At 36.9% G+C, this 18,751-nt stretch overlaps 1 protein-coding gene across 1 annotated transcript in view; it reads left to right on the forward strand.

Annotated features, from left to right (window-relative positions):
• The window catches only part of NEK1 (NIMA related kinase 1), a 226,475-nt gene that overhangs the window by 55,114 nt on the left and 152,610 nt on the right, over window positions 1-18,751 (forward strand). Inside the window, exons 13-17 of the mRNA XM_081812908.1 lie at window positions 14,444-14,503; window positions 14,751-14,810; window positions 14,902-14,949; window positions 15,117-15,191; window positions 16,414-16,490. Of these exons, the coding sequence (XP_081669034.1) occupies window positions 14,444-14,503; window positions 14,751-14,810; window positions 14,902-14,949; window positions 15,117-15,191; window positions 16,414-16,490 (320 nt within the window). The remainder of the gene's footprint in view (window positions 1-14,443; window positions 14,504-14,750; window positions 14,811-14,901; window positions 14,950-15,116; window positions 15,192-16,413; window positions 16,491-18,751) is intronic.

An 18,751-nucleotide genomic window follows, 5' to 3' on the forward strand; every position in this document is an offset into this window, starting at 1 on the left:
CCAGGGATAAATCCCAGTTGGTCGTGGTGGATGATGCTTTTAATGTATTGTTGGATCCTATTAGCTAGGATTTTGTTGAGAATTTTGGCATCCATATTCATCATGGATATTGGTCTGAATTTCTCCTTTTTGATGGGGTCTTTGCCTGGTTTGGGGATCAAGATAATGCTCACCTCATAGAATAAGTCTGGAAGCTTCCCTTCTGTTTCTATTTTTTGAAACAGCTTCAGGAGAATAGGTATTATTTCTTCTTTGAATGTTTGGTAAAATTCCCCAGGGAATCCATCAGGCCCTGGACTCTGTTTTTTGGGAGGTTTTTGATCACTGCTTCAATCTCATAACTGGTTATTGGTCTATTCAGATTGTCAGTTTCTTCCTGTTTCAGTCTTGGGAGTTTATAGGTTTCCAGGAAGGCATCCATTTCATCCAGGTTGCTCATCGTATTGGTATATAGTTGTTGATAATTTCTAATAATTGTTTCTATTTCCTTGGTGTTAGTTGTGATCTCTCCTCTCTCATTCATAATTTTATTAATTTGGGTCCTTTCTCTTTTCTTTTGGATAAGTCTGGCCAGTGGTTTATTGATCTTATTAATTCTTTCAAAGAACCGGCTTCTAGTTTCGTTGCTCTGCTCTGCTGTATTTCTGGTTTCTAATTCATTGATCTCTGCTCTAATCTTAATTATCTCTCTTCTAATGTGTGGCTTAGGCATCATTTATTGTTTTTTTCTCTAGTTCTTCAGGTGTAAAGTTAGTTGGTGAATTCGGGATTTTTCTATTTTTTTGAGTGAGGCTTGGATGACTATGTATTTCCCCCTTAGGACTGCCTTTGCAGTATCCCATAGGTTTTGGACCAATGTGTTTTCGTTCTCATTGGTTTCCATGAATTGTTAAGTTGTTCTTTGATTTCCTGGTTGACCCAAACATTCTTGAGCAGAGTGGTCTTTAGCTTCCAGGTGTTTGAATTTCTTCCAAATTTTTTCTTGTGATTGAGTTCCAGTTTTAAAGCATTATGATCTGAGAATATGCAGGGAATAATCTCAGTCTTTCGGTATCAGTTGAGACCTGATGTGACCCAGTATGTGGTCTGTTCTGGAGAAAGTTCCATCTGCGTACAAGAAGAATGAGTATTCTTTTGTTTTAGTGTGGAATGTTCTGTATATATCTGTGAGGTCCATCTGGTCCAGTGTGTGATTCAAAGCTCTTTTTTCTTTTTCTTTTTTTTTTTTACGATTTTATTTATTTGAGAGAGAGAGAATGAGAATGAGCACATGAGAGGGGGGAGGGTCAGTGGGAGAAGTAGACTCCCTGCTGAGCAGGGAGCCCGATGCAGGACTCAATCCTGGGACTCCAGAATCATGATCTGAACCAAAGGCAGTCACCTAACCAACAGACGCCCTCAAAGCTCTTGTTTCTTTGTTGATTTTCTGCTTAGATGATCTATCTATTGCTGAGAGTGGAGTGTTGAGGTGTCCTACAATTAACATATTATCAATATGTCTCTTTATTTTGGTTGCAGTTGGCTTATGTAGTTCGCTGCTACCATGTTGGGGGCATAGATATTTACAATTGTTAGATCTTCTTGTTGGATGGACCCTTTAAGAATGATATAGTGTTCTTCTGTGTCTCTAACTACAGTCTTTAGCTTAAAATCTACTTTGTCTGATATAAGAATTGCTACCCCAGCTTTCTTTTGAGGTCCTTTGGCATTAAAGATGGTTTTCTATTCTTCACTTTCAGTCTGAATTTATCTTTAGGTTCAGAATGAGTCTCTTGTAGACAGCATATGGATGGGTCCTGTCTTTTTACCCAATCTGCAACCCTGTGTTGTTTTATGGGAGCATTTAGGCCATTCACGTTGAGAATGATTATTGAAAGATATGATTTTATTGTCATCATGTTGCCTGTGACGTCCTTATTTCTATAGATTGTCTCTGTAAATTTCAGTTCTATATCACTCTTGGGGTCTTTCTCCTTTTATAGAACCCCCCGTAATATTTCTTGCATGGCTTAGTGGTCACATATTCTTTCAGTTTCTGCTGGTCCTGGAAGCTCTGTATCTCTCCATCCATTGTAAATGACTGCCTTGCCGGATAAGTATTCTTGGCTGCATGTTCTTCTTGTATAAGTATCCTGAATATGTCTTACCAGCCCTTTCTGGCTTGCCAGGTCTCTGTGGATAGGTCTGATGTTCTTCTGATGTTCCTCCCTCTGTAGGTAAGGAATCTCTTCCCCCTAACTGCTCTTAAGATGGTTTCCTTGTTTTTAAGATTTGCAAGTTTTACTATTACATGCTGGGCGTTGGTCTGTTCTCCTTCATCTTAAGAGGGGTTCTCTCTGCCTCTAGGACACAAGTGGTTGTTTCATTCCCCAGATTAGGGAAGTTCTCAGCTACGATTTGCTCAAATATATCTTCTAGTCCTCTCTCTCTCTCCATCCCCTCAGGGATCCCAGTAATTCTGCCATTGGAACGTTTCATGGTGTCACTTATTTCTCTAATTCTGTTTTCATGGATTTTAAGCTGTTTGTTCCAGGCCTCCTCTTGTTCCTTCTTTTCTATCAGTTTGTCTTCTAGATCACTAATTCGTTCTTCTGCCTCGTTTACCCTAGCTGTTAGAGTATCTAGATTAGATTGGATCTCATTGATGGCATTTTTAAGTTCTGCTGGATCAGCTCTCATTTCTGCCCTTAGAGACTCTATGTTGCCATTAATCGTTTTCTCCATCCTAGCTATTGTCTTCATAACTGTTACCCTGAAGTCAATTTCCGACATCTTGCTTATATCCATATCCATTTGTTCTGTGGCAGAAGTCACAGTCTCTGAGTCTTTCCTGTTTAAAGCATTCCTCCTCTTAGTCATTCTCTTGAGGGGTGGTTGACAGAATGTACAGAGTCCAAATTATTGACCACAACCCAAGCAAGATGCACCTGTTTTTTAGGGACCTTAGGGTTGTCGGCCTCTTGTTCTTCCGGCCTGTCTTCTAGGGGAGGGGCCTGCCATGCTGTTTTTCAGGCAACCCTGTTTGGTCAGAGTTGCCCTGCCCCCTGTGGGGGAGGATGGGCTCAGTGAAAACTGGTATTGTGGGGCTTTTGTTCTCTGGCGGCTTTCCCTGGAGGCTTTCCGTGTCTCTTCTGAGAGTCAGAGCAGAAGTGACCCTTTCTAAACCTCTGCCTCAGAGCAGAGAGATTGCATTCTGTTCTTCAGTGAGCTCTCCAGGCCACACTATCTCCATTTCTGTCTGTGCTGCTAAAACCTCAGCATCTTGGGTTGTACGCCCCTCAGCAGCACTCCCAGTCGTGGCTTCCGGGTTGGGGTGCGTCTCTGCCCTTTGTGCTTCTAAAACTGCCAGCCACCACCAGTTTGCTTGTGCGTCCCCTGCAGCTCCAGGTTTCAGTCCGGGGAGTGGGGGGGCTGCCTGAAAGTCCTTTCCCCACCACTACAGGTCTTTGAGTCTCTACCCAGTCCTCAGCGCGGGAGGCTTTTATCTCTGGCTGTGCAGGATCCTGAAGGCTCCCTCCCCCTTCCGTTTACTTCCAGTATCTGCCCACAGAATCACAGCTCCCAGCTTCATACCTCAAAATCAACCACCTGCGATATTCTGTTTGTAAAGATCCAGATAGATCTTCTTACATCTCAGGCTGATTTTGTGGGTGTTCAAAGTGGTTTGGTATATATCCAGCTCAATTCAGGGGACCGGTTGGAATAGGGTCCCCTACTCCTCTGCCGTCTTTGCCGCCTCCTCAGTGTGTCTTTTTAAAAAATCCGTTCAGTCACTCTGTGTCTTTTGACTGGAGAATGTAGTCTATTTACATTTAATTTTTTATACATACGTAGTTATTCATTTTGTCAGTTGTTTTCTGGCTGTTGTATAGTTCCTTTCTGTTCTTTATTCTTCTCTTTTTCTCTTCCTCGTGGTTTGATGACTTTCTTTAATGTCATCTCTAGATTTTTTCTCATTTTCTTTTGTGCATTTACTATAAACTTTTGCATTGTGACATTGTTAGGTTCACATATATATCATTCTATGTGTATGAGAGCTTAAGTTGATAGCAACTTAAATTTGAACAGATTCTAAAACACTACATTTCCCCCCTCCACATTTTATATTTTTGATGTCACTCTTTATATCTTTTTGTTTTATGTATCCCTTAACTAATCATTGTAGTTTTAGTTAATTTTACTTTTTTCTTTTAAATTTGTATCTTTATAAGTGATTAATCCAGTTTTTACCATTTCCAGTGAGATTTTTACTTTTGTATGTTTTCTTGTTTTTAATTATTGCCATTTCAACTTAAAAAAGTCCCTTTAACATTTCTTGTAAGGCTGGTCTAGTGGTGATAGCCTCCTTTATCTTGTTTGTCCAGAAAGCTCTTTATCTTTTCTTCAAATCTGAATGATAATCTTACCAGGTAGAGTCTTCTAGGTTGTTAGCTTTTTGCCTTTTAGCACTTTGAATATGTTATGCCACTGCATTCTGGCTTACAAACTTCCTGCTGAGAAATCGAATGATAGCCTTCTGGGATTTCTCTTGTATGTAACAATTTCCTTTTTTCTTGGTGTTTTTAAGATCATTTCTTTATTTTTGACATTTTAATTATAATGTGTGTTGGTGTAGCTTTCTTTTGGTTCATTTTATTTGGAATTCTCTGGGCTCCCTGGACGTGGATTTCATTTTCTTCCCTAGGTTTGGGAAGTTTTCAGCCATTATTTCTTCAATTAAATTTTCTGCCCCTTTCTCTTTCTCTTCCTTCTGGTACTCATATAATGCAAATGTTATTCCACTTGTTGCTGTCCCAGAGGTCCCTTAAGTTATTTTTATATTTTTAATTTTTTTTTTTTTAAAGATTTTTATTTATTTGACAGGTAGAAAGAGAGAACAAGTAGGCAGAGAGGCAGGCAGAGGGAGAGGGAGAAGCAGGCTCCCCACTTTGCAGGGAGCCCAATGCGGGGCTTGATCCCGGGACCCTGGGATCATGACCTGAGCCGAAGGTAGCTGTTTAACCGACTTAGCCACCCAGGCACCCCACTTTTTTTCTTTTTGATGCTCTGGGTGAGTTTTATCTTCCAGTTCACTGATTTGTACTTGTACTTCATCCTGTCTGCTGTTGAACCCCTCATTCAGTTTTTATATTCTTTGGCTCTGACTTTTGTTTGGTATTTTCTTATGTTTCCTTTCTGTTTGTCAAAGTTCTCACTGTGTTCACCCATTCTTCTCCTGAGTTTAGTGATCATCTTTATGACCATTACTTTGAATTCTTTATCAGGTAGATTACTTACCTCCATATTATTTAGGTCTTTTACTGAGATTTTTGTCTTGTTCTTTTGTTTGGAACATATTTCTCTGTTTCCTCATTTTGCTTTCTCTATTTGTTTCTATGTTTTGGGTCAGAGTACCTCTCCCAGTCTTGAAGGAGTGGCCTTTTGGAACATATTCTTCTGTCTCCCTATTTTGCTTGCCTTTCCATGTTTGTTTCTATGGAATATGTGTAACAGCGATTTTTCCTTAACTTGAAGGAATGGTCTTGAATATGTTTGTCCCTTATGTAGATTGTGTGTGTTTGATGACTTGTGGTGGCTGGCTGGAGCTGTGGCTGATGTGGCATGGAGGTCACAGGGCATTCTGTGCTGGTGCTGCCTTGTTGGGATCATGTGGGCCAGAGTGGTCCTGTTGCTATCTGTGCAGGGGGTGCCCGAGCAGGACAGCTGAAGCTGAAACAGGTCCAAGCAATGGATCCTAGGATTCTCAGTGCAGTGGGCACCCTGGCAGGACAGCTAAAACTAACCTGGGTGCAGGCCTGGGAGGGAGTGTCTGGGGACCCTACATGCAGAGGATACCCTGTCAGGACAGCTGAAGCAGACAACACACTGAGTGTAACACAGAAGGTCCCATGGTTCTACATGCAGAGGGCACATTGGATTGGTGAAACTGAACTAGGTATAGATTGGGGTGTTTTAGGACTCTGCATAGAGGGTGCCCTGACAAGGTGACCAGAGCTGAGGCCAGTACAGGTGGGGTGTTTTGGGGCCTTTGTGCAGGGAGCACCCTGGCATGCAGCTGGAGCTGAAGCAGGCATCAGCTGGGAGGTCCTATAGCACCATGCACCAGAGGTACCCTAGTAAGCTGTCTGAAGCCATAGTGGTCTGGGCCTGTGTGTTCTGGGGTGCTTTTGCACACCCATGTCACTTTGGCACAAAAGCTGGAGCTGTAGTAAGTTCTGACCAGGGGTGTCGTGTGCACTGCCCTCTGGCTGCCTTGATGGCTGGATCTGGTATGGGTTAGAGCCCAGGGCCCACTGAAGCAGCAGGCTAGTTAGGGTACCAGGACCCTGCTCCCATTACGAAGGTGGAGGGGGGGTGTAAACTGTGTTGCTCAGTAGCCCCTCTGACTTGGCCCAGAAGAGTGTTAGCAGCTCTCTCTGCCCCTTGGTAGAGTTTAGAGCTGGCCCTTTTATATGCTGGTTGCTCTTTTAAAGCTCCAGAACCTCTGGGGCTGCTGTGGGGTAGGGACCCAGAGCATGATGAGGTAGGCCACCTTTGGTGTTTGAAACGGAATTGTTGCCAAAGACCTTTTTAATGACTTAATAAAATGCTGAATTATTTTGATAATAATGTAAATGATCATTGAAGTAATATTTTAAAGTAACATCTGCTTTTCTTTGTATTGAAACTCAACAAAGGTAAATAGTTTTGTACAGTGTTCTCTTTATATTCATTTTTTTTCCTAAGGTAGTTGAAAAGGTAGTTTTCCTAAGGTAGTTAATCTGGTCTGTGCTTTCGTGATGGAGGGGGAGTGTAAACCATGGCAATCTCCCGCCACTTGTACCTAGATGGAGTTATATTTGCTTCTCTGTTGTTTGACGGAGTTCTAGGGCCGGATCTTTTATATACTAGTTGTTCTTTTAAACTGGCTTCTTTTCTGTGTCCCAGGGCAGACCTCTTTGCTCCCAGTCCCTCAGTACTATCCCTTCCCACTGCAGTTCTCAACATTGGAGCTGGGGGTTCCCTTTTTTACCATGTCTTTGTCTCTCTTGTTCTATCTTTTGTTATACAGAAGCTGGTCAGTTAGCCTTCAGTTCTTCTCTGGGAGAAATTGCTCCCATAAATAGGTATAAAGTTGGTGTGTTCATGAAGGAGGTGAAAGCTTGAAAATGAGAAGTTTATAAGAAAAACCATAACCACTTAATGATATTGTCTTGTCACATTTTTTTGTTTTTTAAGATTTTATTTATTTATTAGAGAGAGAGAGCACAAGCAGAGGGAATGGGAGAGGGAGAAGCAGTCTCCCTGCTGAGCAGGGAGCCCAATGCGGGGCTTAATTCCAGGACCCTGGGATCATGACCTGAGCTGAAGGCAGAGGCTTAACCAACTGAGCCACCCAGGGGCCCCTGTTTTGTCACTTTTTAATTGGAAAAATTTAAGCTAGTAACATACTAAGTTTTTACTACTCAGCATATCAAAAATTATTTGCATGTCATAGAAACTTTCTTTGCTTCAGTTCCTATAGTTTTTTTTTTAAAGATTTTATTTATTTAATTGACAGAGAGACAGTGAGAGAAGGAACACAAGCAGAGGGAGTGGGAAAGGGAGAAGCAGTCCTCCTGCCGAGCAGGGAGCCCAATGTGGGGCTCGATCCCAGAACCAGGGGATCATGACCCGAGCCGCCCAGGCGCCCCGTGTATTTTTTTAACAGATTCTGTTCTTATGCCAGCAGAGGGAGCTCTATGAATAGAATTTAGTATTTTGGTTCTGATTTTTAAAAAACACAAAACAAAACATTTTTCTTAATGCAGTGTTTTATGTTACCATATTTTTCTCTTTGGGTAGATACAGTTGAAAATACCTGTGTGATCTCAAAGAAACAGCTTGGTATTTTTATTTCACAAATATTTGAGTTAAAAAAACCCAAAAAACAAGTATTTGAGTATCTTGTTTATGTGGCAGTGGAGCATCAAAAGATGAATATAATTGGTGTCTTCATTTAACTTACCTAAGAATATGTAGGTGCCTTAGTTAAACATACTCTTCTTACTGCTCCCTATTGGGTAATCTGTTTAAAAGCTGTTTGTTTAAAGTGAGATCTGTGTTACTTGTGTTAATATTTTTAAATTGATGTTGCAGTTCAAAGATTTTGAGACCTGGTAAGAGTTAAGCTGTGGGACCTTTCAAAATATAGAATGTAGGGCTCTCTGTCCAGAAATTATGATTCTGCAACTCTTGGGGATATATATATTTAAAAATAGCTTTATTGAGATTTATTTCACATCCATCCGAAGTTTGGAATTAAATGGCTTTTAGTGAGTTCACAGAGTTGTGTAACCATCACCACAATCATTTTTAGAACATTTTCATCACCTCCAAAAATATCCTTTTCCCATTTGCTTTCACTCCCCATTTTTCCCCTACCCCCATTGCCGTAGGCAACTGCTAACCTACCTTTGTCTCTGTGTAGATTTCCTTATTCTGTACATTTCATGTAAATGGGATCATACAATATATGGTCTTTTGTGACTGGGTCCTTTTACTTAGCACAGTGTTTTCAAGGTTATAACATGTACCATGTTGTAACATGTCTCAGTACTTCATTCCTCTTTATTGCCAAACAATATTCCTTTGTATGGAAGGAATGTGTATTTTTACAAAGCTTCTGTGTAACATTACCCACTGCTTTAAATTTTATATACATCACATACTTTGAAATATTAACTTTGTAATACTATGAAGAACATTATCTCTATTTTTTTCTTACATGTCAGTAACAGTGGCCCCAGCTCTCTCCCTTGACTATTTTAAAATTTGGGGTCTCTATTTGTGATGGAAAAATCTTTTTAGTGGATAAAGAACAGAGACTTCTTTTAGTAATAGATGGAGAGTAAGAGAACCAGCTACACAGAGTATGCATCTTTACTGGGTCTGGATGTGATACATATTTATTTCTTACTCTTGGTTACTTTTAGAAAAAATTGGAGAGTTACTGTTCTTTAAATATTTCAGTATTTTTGTCATTTCATTGACCCTAGTGCCATTTCTGCAGTTAAGTGGTAAGATACTTGGTTAATTTAAGTGAGAGTTGAATTAAAATAACTAACCAAAGTTATAAATTAGGAGTTAGGAACTAATAATGTAGTGAGGGGGTAGGATGGTTCTGGGAACCTACTACTTGGGTCTTCTCGGGTAGTAGCCTCCTGGGTTACTTATGATGTGAGATTTAGTACCATTTACCACTTTGTTTGTACAGCTTTAAGCTAACTTATACTGTATCAATAAAATGGATTTGGTTTAGGGGTACCTTGCTAGCTCAGTCAGTATGCGACCTGGCTAGCTCAGTCAGTATGTGAACATACGACTCTTTTATCTCAGGGTTGTGAGTTCACACCCCACCTTGGGCATAGAGCTTACTTTAAGAAAAAAATTAAGGGCACCTGGGTGGCTCAGTCGGTTAAGTGTCTGCTTCGGCTCAGGTCATGATCCCAGGGTTCTGGGATCTAGTCCTGAATCGGGCTCCCTGCTCAGCGGGGAGTCTGCTTCTCCTTCTGACCCTCCTCCCCGCTCATGCTCGCTCTCTCTCTTGCAAAAATAAATAAATAAAATCTTTTTAAAAAATTAATTAAAAAAATTAAAATGGATTTGGTTTTGATGATCATGAATTAAATTGGCAAAGTACATTATAAAAAGAATCATTTTCATTTTATCAGTTTATCAACACATGGGGGTAGTGTTACATATTCTAAATAGCATTATTTTATTGTGCTCATATTAAGTAATGTATTCATTAAAATAAGTTACATTTTGTAAGGAGGAAATTATGTTTAAATTATATATCATGTTGCTTTCTGAAGAAGAAACTTCAAAGATCTTCGGAATTCTTTTAGTATAAATAAACTTGTGTGTGTCTTTCTAGTTCTTTTTTTATTTTATTAACTTCATATTAATTGAGGGTCACTTATTTGATTTATTCTGAGTTGCCTTTTAGAATTTTAGTGCTTACTTCTTTGGATCATTTTATAAAATTTAGAAAACTGATGCAATGAGTGGTATATAAAAGTAATAACATTGGCTTTTGCTAAAAGACAGCTGCTATTGAAACGGAATTGTTGCCAAAGACCTTTTTAATGACTTAATAAAATGCTGAATTATTTTGATAATAATGTAAATGATCATTTAAGTAATATTTTAAAGTAACATCTGCTTTTCTTTGTATTGAAACTCAACAAAGGTAAATAGTTTTGTATAGTGTTCTCTTTATATTCATTTTTTTTCCCAAGGTAGTTGAAAAATGTAAAAACTGGTACATGATAGAGAAGTTTCCTGTAAATACTTTTTATCTTTTTTGGTATATAAGATTATATTTTGAATTGTTTAAAGATTTGATCATACATTACAAAATTTGAGTATTAGCAAAGGATAAAAATGAGAAGAAGACCATGTGTCAGTTATTCTTATGAATACACATATAGAAATCCTTAAAAACTATTTTAAAAAAAAAATAAGCAGCTTATCAAAAGAATAATAATTATCAAATAGGATTCATTTCAGGAATACAGGGGATGGTTCAATAGTAGAAAAATGATTACTATAATTTCACTGCATTAGCGGATTAGAAGAGAAAACCATATATAAATTATCTCAGTAGATACCAAAAGTTCAGTAAAATTTAAACTAATTTTTGTTTTATATATTTATTTTTTTAATGCCTTTTTTTTTTCTAATTGCTAAGACCTGGTGAGCTTTTCAGATTTCATCCTGCTCCAGGAATAATTAGTTTAACCTCATCTGTCTGGATTATAGTTTACTTATCTCTAAAAAGAGGTCATACTAGTTTTTCCTTAAGGCCTTTAGCAGTCCCTATCTCCTTCCACCTCTTTCATCCTAAAGCTCTCTCATACTTGTTTAAAATTGGACCTGAAACACGTAACTTTTTAAAAAGGGTTAATTTTATAATACAGAATGTTTTAACTTCTGATCACATATCTTTTCCAACACCACTTCCTGGTAAGCTCCAACTAGAGGAAGTTTGGGGCTGGAACTTACTTATAACCACAAGATCAAGAGTTTCATGCTCTATCAACTGAGGCAGCCAGGCACCCTCACCGATTTTTGCTTTAAAAACTTCTTTGGTTGTATACATTAAATATGTATAACTTTCTGTATGTCAATCATACCTCCAAGTAGTTAAAAAAAAAAACAACAAACGAAGAACTTCTTTGATTCAAGAAATAGAAGGGAAAGTTCTTAATTTGATATAGTTATATATACCTGAAACTTATGTCAAGGATTGTATATAAGGATGAACAATTGGAAACATTACCATTAAAGTCAGGAACAAGACAAAGATATTTGCTATGATTGCTTGATTGCTTTTTTTTTTTTAATATTAGGCCAGAAGTCCTATCCAATGCAATTAAAAACAGAAATATGAACCATAAGTATTGGTAGAGGAGAGAAAACATAGACATTATTTACAGATGATATATTTACTTACCTAGAAAATTGTTGTGAAGCAGCAGAAAACTATTAATGAATTCAGTAAAGTAGCCTGACACAAATTCCACATGCAAAATGTATAATCAGTTACAAAATGAAACGGAAAGGAATAGTGACAAACTCGTTGAAATTCTTTAGAATAGACTTAGTGAGAAAGGTATAAGATAACTGATTAAGGAACCAAGGTCAATGGAATAGTGTCTATGAGTGAAAAAAAAATGTAGATAGAAACAATAACATAGATAAATCACCAAAACAGTATTAATCAACAGAAGCAAGATACGGAAGAATACGTGTTGTATAATTCCACTCATATAAAACTCAGAATCAGAAAAATATTAAGCTATATTGTTTAGGAAGGCATATGTAAGTTGCAAAACAATAAAGAAAAGCAAGATGGTAGTGAAAAAGTCAGGATGGGGGCACCTGGGTGGCTCAGTCGTTAAGCATCTGCCTTCGGCTCAGGTCATGATCCCAGGGTCCTGGGATCGAGCCCCGCATCGGGCTCCCTGCTCAGCGGGAGGCCTGCTTCTCCCTCTCCCACTCCCTCTGCTTGTGTCCCCTCTCTCGCTGTGTCTCTCTCTGTCAAATAAATAAATAAAAATCTTTAAAAAAAAAAGTCAGGATGGTGGTTACCTCTGTGGTATAGGTAGAATTTGTGGAAGGGCACTTGGAGGGATTCTGGGTGTTGGTTTGACTTGAGTTGTAGCTACATGGGTATTTCCTTTATTTTTGCTAACCTCAAAGTAGATCTTTTATCTACTTTCCTGTAGGTGATTTTATATCCCAGTTTAAAAAAAAAAAAAAAGGAAAAGAGATGGTTATGTGGAATAGAATAGAGAATTCTAGAAACTGACCCAGATGAGTGTGTGAATTTATTATATGATATATGAGGCATTTTAAACCGGTGGGAAAAAAGATGTATCAGACAATAAATTGTTAGGGATAATTGAATTGCCTTGAAATCCTAGAAAAAACTTAGATTCCCAGCTCATTATGAATAAAAATTTATTTTAGATCGGTCTAAAAATAAAAGTCTACAAACATTTAAAAATCTAAATATAAATTAAAGATCTAAATATAAAAATGAAACTAAGCGGCAGAAACAAAATATAATATCTAGGTTAAAATTTCTTCCTTAGCGAAACAATATATTCAGGTATCACAAAGGAAAAGATTGGCAGATTTAACTATGCATAAATTACAGACTTCTGTGCGGTGAAAGATAAAACAAACAGCAACTAGAAGAATGGGGAAAATATTTGTAGCATCTGTAATAGTCTTATTTTCTGCAATATGCAAAGAGCTCCTAAAATTGAACAACCCCACAATTAGATGAACAATTGGTATATAAAAGGAGAAATGTTAATGTCTCTATACTGGGAGATATTCTTAGCCTTTGTAAAAAACAGAAATTAAAGATAGATTGATAGTATTTGTGAGACTGTGAGTAAAAGAGCTCTTTGGTGGGAGTATTGCTGCAGACTCTTGGGAGGGCAGTTTTTCTCAACATTTTAAGTTGTGTTAGACATGTACTTTCATGTCTAGAAAAATTGCCCTTCTGAAAGGCTGGCATATGGCACAAAGATGTATGTACAAGGAAGTGCCTTAAAGCATATAGAGTAGGAAAAAAGTGGAACCACCTAGTTATCCATCCCTAGAGGAATGCTAAAATTAATTAATTATATCCATTGTATGGAATATTGCCATTGTTAATTTGCTTACTACAATGTGGAAATGTCAAGGAACATTGTTAATAGTAAAAAACATTTTTCCATCTAATAACACATTTTTATTACATTTATGTAAGAAGCATAAAAAGCTAAAATTCTATGTATGTATACAGTTATGTATATATGTGTGTATATATTTAAGTGTGTCTTGGAAGGATACTCATGAAAATATTGACAGTGGTTACCTCTAGAAGTAGAGTGAAGTAGACTAACTTCTTACTATTGTTTGAATTTTATATAGTGAACATATATAACTACTTTTTAAAAATTTATCTCTTTAATATTGGGCTTTCTAAATGACATTCTGTTTTCATATTAGAAAACTGAAAATTAACGTCTGTATCCAAGGACAGAACTTAGTGATTGGGGAAGAACCCTTTTCCACAGTTTCTTTGAATCTAAGGTTCCTTTTTGTTTAACACCATATTGAACACTACAGTCATTCTTTTATTTTTAGGGATTTTATATATATATCTTTTGTTTGTTTGTTTATTTTTTCCTGCTCTAGTTTTTATTATTTCCTGGCTTTGGACTTTGTTCTTTTTCTAGCTCCTTTAGGTATAGGGTTAGGTTTTGTATTTGAGATTTTTCTTGTTTCTTGAGGTAGGACTGTATTGCTATAAACTTCCCTTTTAGAACAGCTTTTGCTTTATCCCAAAGATTTTGGACTGTTGTGTTTTCATTTTCATTTGTTTACATGTATTTTTTTTTAATTTCTCTTTGAATTCTTGGTTGACCCATTCATTGTTTAGTAGCTTATTATTTAGCTCCTTGTATTTGTGTTCTTTCCAGTTTTTCTTGTGATTGACTTCTAAAATCATACCATTGTGGTTGGAAAGGATGCATGATATGGTTTTAATCTTTTTGAATTTATTGAAACTTGTTTTGTGGCCTAACATTCTGGAGGATGTTGCATGTGCACTTGAATGTGTATTCTGAGGTTTTTGGATGGAGTGTTCTGTATGTATCTGTTAGGTACATCTGGTCTAGTGTGATTTTCAAAGCTGTTTCCTTCTTGATTTTCTGTCTGGATGATCTATCCATTGATGTAAGTAGGTGTTAAAAGTTCCTTACTATTATTGTATTATGGTAGGGATAATATATTTTGAAACAGAGTCATGGCAGTATTTGGCTTCACCTTTTTCTTATTTTCAATTTCCACAAATTTGAATTGTTCAAATACGTACCTCAAAATTCTTATCTAATTTGTAGTTTTACTTTTTGTCCAGGCCCATCAAATCCCAGTGAAGAAAGTGAATCCTGGAGAAGAAAGGAGGAAAATGTTTGAGGTATAAAGACATCTGTCTGCTTATTTTAAAGCTTTGCAAAAACAATTCTAAGAAAAGAAACAAAATCTTATAAAACCTCCAAACCTTTCCTCCTTATTTCTTTCAAACAAATAAACCTTTAACTTAATCCTTTTTTTTTCCTTCCTAATCTCCCTGGGCCTACCTCTACCATTGGTATACTAACTTTCCTTATGAAACTAGAAAAAGTAGGAATTACTATTGATAAAAATGTTCTTTTTTATTTAAGGAAGCAGCAAGAAAGAGAAGGTTGGAATTTATTGAAAAAGAAAAGAAACAAAAGGATCAGGTAGTTTTTTTGCTTTTTTTCTACCCTTGCCAAGTTGTAGACGATAATAGTTTCAAGAGTTCTAAGAAGTTTGTCTTTAAAATTGTTACAGATTAGTTTAATGAAGGCCGAGCAGATGAAAAGACAGGAAAAGGAAAGGGTAAGAGGATAATCCATTTTTCCACGGTACATCCTACCCCCTCCCCACACACATACTTTTTTTTTCTCTAAAGGCATACACTGATTTCCATTGTGTTAGTAAATGTATTTCATGTATTTTATATTAAATACTTGAATTGTGTTTTGTTTGTTTCTTTTCCCCAAAAGTTGGAGAGAATAAATAGGGCCAGGGAACAAGGATGGAGAAACGTGCTAAATACTGGTGGAAGTGGTGAAGTAAAGGTAGGCATTGATACCCATGTGGTTACACTATTGTGGTTTTTTATCCAGTTTCACCTTGCTCTTTGAAATGTATATAACTGGCTTTAGGAGGGGGGAGGTATTAACTTTTTACCTAGAATTCTTCATCTATTACAAATTCTTAGTTTTCCTACATGTATTTGATATCTAATTTGTATTGATAACTAATATCTGACACTGTTAAATTGTTTAAGAAGTTTGATGTGAAGGCTATGATATGCCATTCCTTCCAGAAGCATCTTTTTAAAATCAAATAAAATTTGTCACACCTCTGCCGAAAATCCTTCTATTGCTTCATCTAGCCTTAAAGATTAAGTTTTCTTAAGATCCTTGTTCGTCTGGCCCCTGCCTATCTCTCTAAGCTCATCTCCATCCATTCCCTACCACACACTATGGGCTCAAGTGAGGCTGAACTAAAGACCATACTGGTAATTTTCTTATTGTGTGTAGCCTGCCTAATCTCTTTGTCTTTGCACAGTGTTTTCTTTACTTGATGGCACCCCTCCCTTCACTGTCAATTCCACATCCAATGATTTATCTGGATAGCAGATTACCTAGCTAATCATTTATCTAGATATATTAATTGATATTTCTTTTGGGTAGATCTAGACTCTTTAACCTTGGGCAAGTTACTTGTTTTCTGAGCCGTAATTTCTTCATTTAAAAAAAGAAAGAAAGAAAGAAAAGAAAAGGAAAAAAAATTTCAAGAACAATGCCTGGAGTGTGACTAGCAAGGACTCATAGGTTTAACTTCCTGTTTCTTTCTTTGTTCTGCTTATCTGAATCTTATATTTCCTCTTCTTCTCTTGTAGCATCCTTTACATATCTGTGGTAGGCTGAATTCTAAGATGGTCCCCCAAATTTCTGATTCCTGGTATAGATACCTTGTATTCCCTCCCCTTGGTGGAACCCTATGAATAGGGTGGTATTGTAGCTCTCTTGATTACGTTTTGTTACATGGTAAGTGGTGATGGGATAGTCACTCCTGTGATTACTGTTGATATTTGATGAGACTCCTCATAGCAGACTGGAAGGGGAGAAGAAAGTCTGAGAGACATGCTTCTCCTGGCCTGGAAAAAAAGCAAACATTCATGTTGCAGGGAAGTATAGGTGGCCTTTAGAAGTTGATAGTCCCCTTTGGCCAACAACTAGCAAGAAAGTGGTGACCTTAGCATTATGGCCACAAGGAAATGAATTCTGCCAGGATCCAGTGAACTTGAAAGAGGATCCTGAGCCTCAGATGAGAATTGCAGTTCTGGCTGATGCCTTCATTGCTGCGTGGTGAGATCCCGGCCAGGAGACCCAGCTAACCACATCCAGACTCCTGAGCCAGGGAAACAGTGAGATAATAAATGGGTATTGCCTTAAGCTACTAAGTTTGTGGTAATTTGTTACACAGCAATAAAGAAATGAATATACTTACATTCCTCTGTATTATAATTTTAATGTATGTTATCCAATCAACTTTTAGTCAACATGTCTTTAAATTTTGAATTCCCTTGACCCAAGCTCTTAAACTTGGTATTTAGGTATTGAATAGATTTGTCAAATTGACTTGATTACCTTTTTTACTTCTTTTCCCCAAAAGTTATGATTTGAATAAAAGTTTGTTTTATATAAAAGATATGTGTGTTCTGTCCTGGCTTTCACATTTTTCATATTACATATTAATAATTCAGTAGAAGTCACTTTTTCTAATTCTGTATTAATATATTATACTGTTTTTAGTAATATAAATTTATCTTTAAAATTATACTTTACCTTTTTTGTGCTGTACTATCTACTTTACTTGAAAGTAGAGCTCACTACCTCCTGAATGACAAGGAATGACTCAAATTTGGCCCATTCTAAAATAAGTAATTCCAGGGTGCCTGGGTGGCTCATTCATTAAGCATTTGCCTTCAGCCCAGGCCATGATCCCATTAAGCATCTGCCTTCGGCCCAGGTCATTATCCCAGAGTCCTGGGATCAAGTCCCTCATCGGGCTCCCTGTTCAGCTGGGAGCCTGCTTCTCCCTCTCCCACTCCTAACTGCTTGTGTTCCCTCTCTCACTGTCTCTCTCTCTCTGTCAACTAAATAAAATCTTCAAAAATAAAAGTAACTAATTCCATATCTTATCCAATTGGAAAGTAAAACTAGGCCCTCAGATCTTGTCAAGCATTTTATATCAAGTACATGGTTAGTGTTGAGTATTCGATTATTTTTTCTTCTTTTTTTGCGTATGTCTTCTAGGCAATAAAATGTTTTTTTTTCCTATGGTGTCTAAAGCTATACTTAATCCTAAAGTCTAGTTTAATCAATGTTGTTTGATAACTGATTGAGACAGTTTTTCAACAGAATTACATAGTGTGTGCTTAATAGATTTTTGCTTCATTTTATAAATTTCTATAATGCTTTCATTGAGTATTAATAAAACTATTTCCCATGACTTAAAGCAAATTCTATGTTAGTTTCTGTACTTATTTCCCATGGGGTTTGAAATATTTAACTTTTAGGTTGTTTGATTTCTGTACAGTTGATAGGGGCCTGGAGCCTCTGTATAATGTCGACCAAATTAAGGACATCCCCTAACTAAAGATTAAACAGAAACTAAACATTAAGGGAAAGATTTCAAAATTAGTACCATTATTATAAACCTCTAATAAGGCATTATTCACAGTATAAATTACCAACTGTCTTTGGTTATTTACTATTTGCAGAATCTGGGACTTACTGCTTTATTTCTGATGTGTCTTTTATGAATTATGAATGTGTGTTGTGTTTTAAATTATGAAATGTTCCACATAGTTGGATCATATGGTAATCATAATATGTAAGAAGCTTATCTGTTGTTTGAAAATATATGGGAATACTACTCAGTGATAAAAAGGAATAGCCTGTTAATACATGCAACAACATGGATCAATCAAAAACATACTGAGTTAAAGAAGCCAGACATAAGAGTATGTTTTGTATGATTTCATTTATATGAAATTACAGAAAAGGCAGTCCAGTCTATGACAGAGAGCAGATCAGTGATTGTTGGAATGAGGGGATGTTGACCGCAAAGTAACACAAGGGAACTTTTTGGGGTGATGGATATGCTTTTGATTGTAGTAGTAGTTATACAAGTGTATGTATTTGTCAAAACTTCTCCAGCTTGCTTATAATTGGTGAAAAAGGTGATTTTTGAAAGATCATATTGCTTCAGTGTTCTAGTACAGTATTTTCAGCATTATTTTCAGTATAGCCATCTTCAGAGATGTTAGCATACCTTCATTTTTGCTAAAGAGAAACATTAGACAACTCAAATTCAGAACAATGTGAAATTAGCACCAGGCTAAGCTCAGAGAGTAGCCAGTCTCAATAGGAGATGCAACTGCCTTTTATCTGAATTCTGATTCTGAATCTTGCCTTGGGAGGCACATTTTGAAGATGTGTGTGAGGATTCCTTTAATGGGGTTTCCTGCCTAATTAGTTATCTTCCCTATTTCTGACAACTTTCATCTCTTCTCAAACATCTTTAATCAGTTATCTGTATTCATCTTGAGTTTTTTTTTTTT

Source organism: Leptonychotes weddellii, chromosome 2 (genome assembly GCF_054177405.1).
Source record: "Leptonychotes weddellii isolate Sample4059 chromosome 2, ASM5417740v2, whole genome shotgun sequence".
Lineage (NCBI taxonomy): Eukaryota > Metazoa > Chordata > Mammalia > Carnivora > Phocidae > Leptonychotes > Leptonychotes weddellii.